Source organism: Saprolegnia parasitica (assembly GCF_000151545.1).
Source record: "Saprolegnia parasitica CBS 223.65 unplaced genomic scaffold supercont2.578, whole genome shotgun sequence".
NCBI classification, from domain to species: domain Eukaryota; phylum Oomycota; class Saprolegniomycetes; order Saprolegniales; family Saprolegniaceae; genus Saprolegnia; species Saprolegnia parasitica.
In genome coordinates, this window is record NW_012156972.1 from 1,297 (window position 1) to 5,590 (window position 4,294).

The following is a 4,294-nucleotide window of genomic DNA, read 5'->3' on the forward strand; positions in this document are numbered from 1 at the left end:
CACGCCGCAATTACGAGCTGGCTCGATGAATTTCCCATGGAAGAACGCGACTTTTTGTCGCCGACCAACTTTTTCGAGCTCAAAACGTCGCAAGCGCGGCGGCTCACAGACGACTGGCCGACGCCCCAGCGCCTCCGCATCGCTGTCGCGTACACGGCGCTGACGTCGCTGGCCGCGCGCCACGCTTCGATTCCCCCACGCTTGCTCGCGCAGTGCCTCGAGTACGTCTTTGATGTGTCGACAAATTTGGATTTGGATGTGGGTGCTAGGGAGCTCGCGCCGGCCATTTATGCGAATGCCGCCGACTTTGACGACGCCCAAGATGCGATTGATGAGAATCCCTTTCTCTTCTACTACCAGCAAGCGACGCTGCAGCACGACGTACTGCTTGGACGATGGACAATATGTCTGATGGATTCTGGACGCATCAGGTCGTCCAAGCCAAGATACGCGAAGTCGAGAGGCTGCAAGAACGCATCGCCGAGCTCAGCGAGCAATTGGACGACTATCAATACAAGCAGAAACGCAGCATGTCCCACGCTGTCGTCGGCCGCTTCAAAACGAGCCTGAACATGTTCAAGGCCAACCACGTCGCGCCGCAAGCACCCACGTCCGCAGTGGTTGAGCACCACCCTGAAAACGTACAACTCTTCGCACCTTGGTTTTTCTATCGTTTTATATACTTTCCTTAGCGACTCCCGACCGAGACCGAGATCTGCGCCTACTGTAGTCTCATGTCCCCCGAAGCGCTTTCGTCCATGTTGCACCGACTGTTTAAAGACCCCAACATGCCGTCGCTGACGCAGACGCTGGCGCACCTTGTCGATGAGCTGGACCCTGGTGCGTCGACGACGACATGCAGAGACAGCGTGAATATGTGGCATGGTAGACCAGCGCCAATCGTTCTACCACGCGTACCAAAAGGGCATGTCGGCCGACGAGCTCTACAACTTTATCGTACGAGCTGTTGCACCGACGACGCCGCTGTATACACATGCAACGACTAGGCCAATGAGATCAACGAGCACAACCAGTACCTTCGCGACGCTACCGTGCGCTTGACCAAGAAGACGTCAACGGGGCTCTTGTCCGAGTTTGTCTTGGGCCTGCAAAAGCATCTGCTTCTCCAGGACAAGGCCGCGCCCCCGCTGGCCGAAACCAGCGACTCGGCGTAGACCTTACAGGCGGGCGTTTCACAAATCATGTGTTTTTCTAGACTGACGGCCGTCGAAGCGTTCATTCTCTTGCACGTCGAGTCGTTCATGGCCCGTCTCACGACGCTGCGCCAAGACGTCGGCGAGAGCTCGCTCGTGGAAATCATACCGCAGCATGTGCAGATTCGAAATGACGTGGCCAAGCTGCTGGAATTTCTCATCCTGCTCGAGGGCGGGGACCCGTCGTCGCTCCTCGAGGGCCTTGACGACGACACGTTTGACGACGGCAACAACGCTCCGGCCAGTGACAAGGACGAGGACGAAGACGACGACGAAGACGACGATGTGGACGAGCTCAAACCGGCCAAAAAAATTGCGTCGAAAAACCAAAAACGACGAAGCACGGTCAGCAGAGCCTCGTTCAGGTCGCGGACGATGCCCCTCTACGACGTGTGCACGACGATCTCGGCCTTGGTGTGCGAAAAGCTCATGCAAGACGCCAACGACAAGTCGCTGCAGCTGCAGCCGCTCAAGGTCTTTACGCGACAATACTTTATCCGCGTCTACGGCCTCAAGTCGCTCGCGCTCTCGCACATTGCTTCGTTTCGAACGGCGCTGCAAGTGCACTGCAAGGTACTCAAGCTAATTTCACGCCCCTTAAACCGACATTGGGAGTAGGAAAACCCACGCGTCGGTCTCTTTCACTGGTTTCTCGGCCTCGACGAAGCGCGCTCCATGAGCGCCGAGCTCGGATTTGCGTTTTTCAAGTCGCTCATCAAGCACGTCATCTACACCATGACCAAGGTCAAGAGTGCGAGCATGAACCAGGTCGAGTCGGCGCCCATCACGACGCTCGAGTCGCTCATGTACGCGTGGAACGACCTCATCGGCGACGGCTACTCGAGCAAAGATTCAACGGCAAAAGACGCGCCGACCGGGACGTTCCGGGACAAGAAGCGTCTGATTCCCGTGCCGAAGGCGCTCGAAGTGTGCAAAGTTGCGTTCAACGAGGTGCTTGAGAAGGACAGCTCGGTGCTCGCAGCGATCGACGACGTTCGGTGTGCGGGAACGCCGGCGTTGTTGATGGAAGACTTTCTGATGCAGCTCATGGACGCGTGGTCCGAGGCGCTCGAGCGGCTCGTCGTGGAGCTCCGGCTCAAGTTTAAAGATGCCGACAAGAACGGCGACGGAACCATGGACTTTGAAGAGTTTTTCGCCTTCCTCGTCACCGCCAAGATGCTCGACACGACCAAACTCGACGTGCCGACTCCTCGATTGATAGGTTGATAGATTGATTCTTTTCGATCGTAGGACGCACGCCGCGGAACGCAGCGCGACGGCGCATCGGCGACGGCATTGGCCGACATGCGCCACACCAACGCCGTTCGGCACAAGGCGATCGGGATCTACGACAGCCTCGCGAACGACCACAACATCATCGACGAGACCCATTTCGTGTCGTACATGCTCGGCCAGCTCCTCAAACCCACGCGCCGCAAGCCAGACGACGAGAAGCCCGAGACAGCACGCGATGAGCCCAGCCCATCGCGCCGCCAGGACGAGCGACGGGCATCTCGGGCGAGCGACGGAAAGGAGTCGCCGCCGCGCCGTTCGTCGCAGGCGCCAGTGAGCGAACAAGGCGACGACATGTGCGAAGACATGTGCGAAGACACGTAGTTGAGTTCAATATGTTTCAAGTCGATGTACATCGAGTTTCAATCCTGTACGTCGAATCCAAGTCGCGGTGGATGCCACCCCATGCTCGTTGCGAGACCACGCTAAGCACCGTCACTACGGCGGCGCTTGTGAGGTCGGGACGTACACGTTTGGTCCCCACGTTCCCTCGCCGTCAACGCTGCGAGCAGTGTGTCGAGCGTCGCAACGCACGTGATGTCGTGTGCTTGGTCGCCGTGCGCTCGAATGTACTGGATCCGCTCGGCTTCGGTCGCTTGGCCAGGAACTTTCCGGAGCTCGTACGCGTCCGACCAGTCGCTGCATTGGAGCGTGAGTCGATCCGCATGTGCGTTGGCCAGCGCTCGAATGTCGGCGCAGATCCGAGTGTTTCGTTGGAATTGAATCGCAACCCCATTTTTCAAGAAGATGGCAGCGTCCATGCACTGGCTGCAGTGCGTCGGGTCCAGAGGCACATCGCCCAAGACAAAGTCGGCGACGACAGTTGGGAGCAGCTCGGGGCGGATCCCGGAGGCAGTAAAGACCGTTCGACAGAGCGTCGCCAGGAGCACTGTCATCTTCGCATAGAGCGGTACTAGGGCGAACTTTTGCGCCAACGCCCGAACGATTGGGTAGAGTTTGCGCCGGTTGGCGTCCAGCGAGTTGACGGTGCACACCCAGTGCGTCATGAAATCCGGGACTTTCTCGGGGGCAAGCACGACGAGCGCGTCGATCGTGGCGATGACAAGTCGCACGATGACGTTGTTGTCGAGCGCTTCGTCGATGACGTTGGTCGCGTCATCGACGAGAAAGCTCGTTAGGATCTCGGCCGTCAATGGTGTCACCGGCTCCTGGGTGACGAGCTGCGAAATGGCCATGATGGTGCGGAACGAGCACAGAATCCGCATCTTGGCCAAGAAGGTCTCGTCGCAGCGGCCAAGGCGATTCATGCAGATGAGGAGACTGTAGCCGCCCGTCACACTCAGCGCATCGTCCCACTCAAAGAGGTCGTCCATGTCGTGTCGGTCGATGAGGTGCACGAGTGCATCCATGTACGGCCGTTGGGCTATCGCAGGCTGGACCTCGAGCGCTTGGAGCAAACAGAGCGGGACGTGCTCGAGCTGCCAGACGACATCGTCATTGCGCAAAGTGAGCAGCGTGTACGTGCCGCGGCAGCGGTGGTAAAGAAAACTGTCGACGACCGAGACGAGCGCCGGCGGCAGTCGGTGGCCGAGCCAGTGGTTCTCCGTGTCGAGGGACGCGACGTCGTCGAGGTACCACTCCATGATCAAAAGGTTCTCGTCGATCGAGTTCTTGGACCACTTGTCCTCATGGGCCAAGACCTCGTGCCAGCACAGCTTGAAGAACTCGCACGCAAACGGCTGCCGCAGCGGCGCGCACACGCCAGCGTCGACTGCCCCGCAACGGCTCACCAAGAGCGAGGCTGGTCTCGCGCATGCTTCGCTTGA

General features: G+C 58.9%; 2 protein-coding genes across 2 annotated transcripts; one reads left to right on the forward strand and one right to left on the reverse strand.

Moving 5' to 3' along the window:
• Nucleotides 1-1,262: 1,262 nt before the first annotated feature.
• SPRG_17357 (hypothetical protein) lies at nt 1,263-2,831 on the forward strand (the record flags this gene model as incomplete). Its single annotated transcript, XM_012356769.1, has 4 exons — nt 1,263-1,787; nt 1,833-2,165; nt 2,280-2,414; nt 2,466-2,831. 4 exons carry the CDS (start codon nt 1,263-1,265, stop codon nt 2,829-2,831), a joined length of 1,359 nt encoding a protein of 452 aa, XP_012212159.1.
• Nucleotides 2,831-4,209, reverse strand: SPRG_17358 (hypothetical protein). Its single transcript, XM_012356770.1, has one exon. The coding sequence runs from the start codon at nt 4,109-4,111 to the stop codon at nt 2,933-2,935; it is 1,179 nt and encodes a 392-aa protein (XP_012212160.1). The 5' UTR covers nt 4,112-4,209; the 3' UTR covers nt 2,831-2,932.
• Between the last annotated feature and the right edge of the window lie 85 nt (nt 4,210-4,294).

Bases quoted from the DNA above. Each gene is read 5' to 3' on its own strand.
- SPRG_17358 (XM_012356770.1), bottom strand. From the start codon at position 4,111: ATGGAGTGGTACCTCGACGACGTCGCGTCCCTCGACACGGAGAACCAC.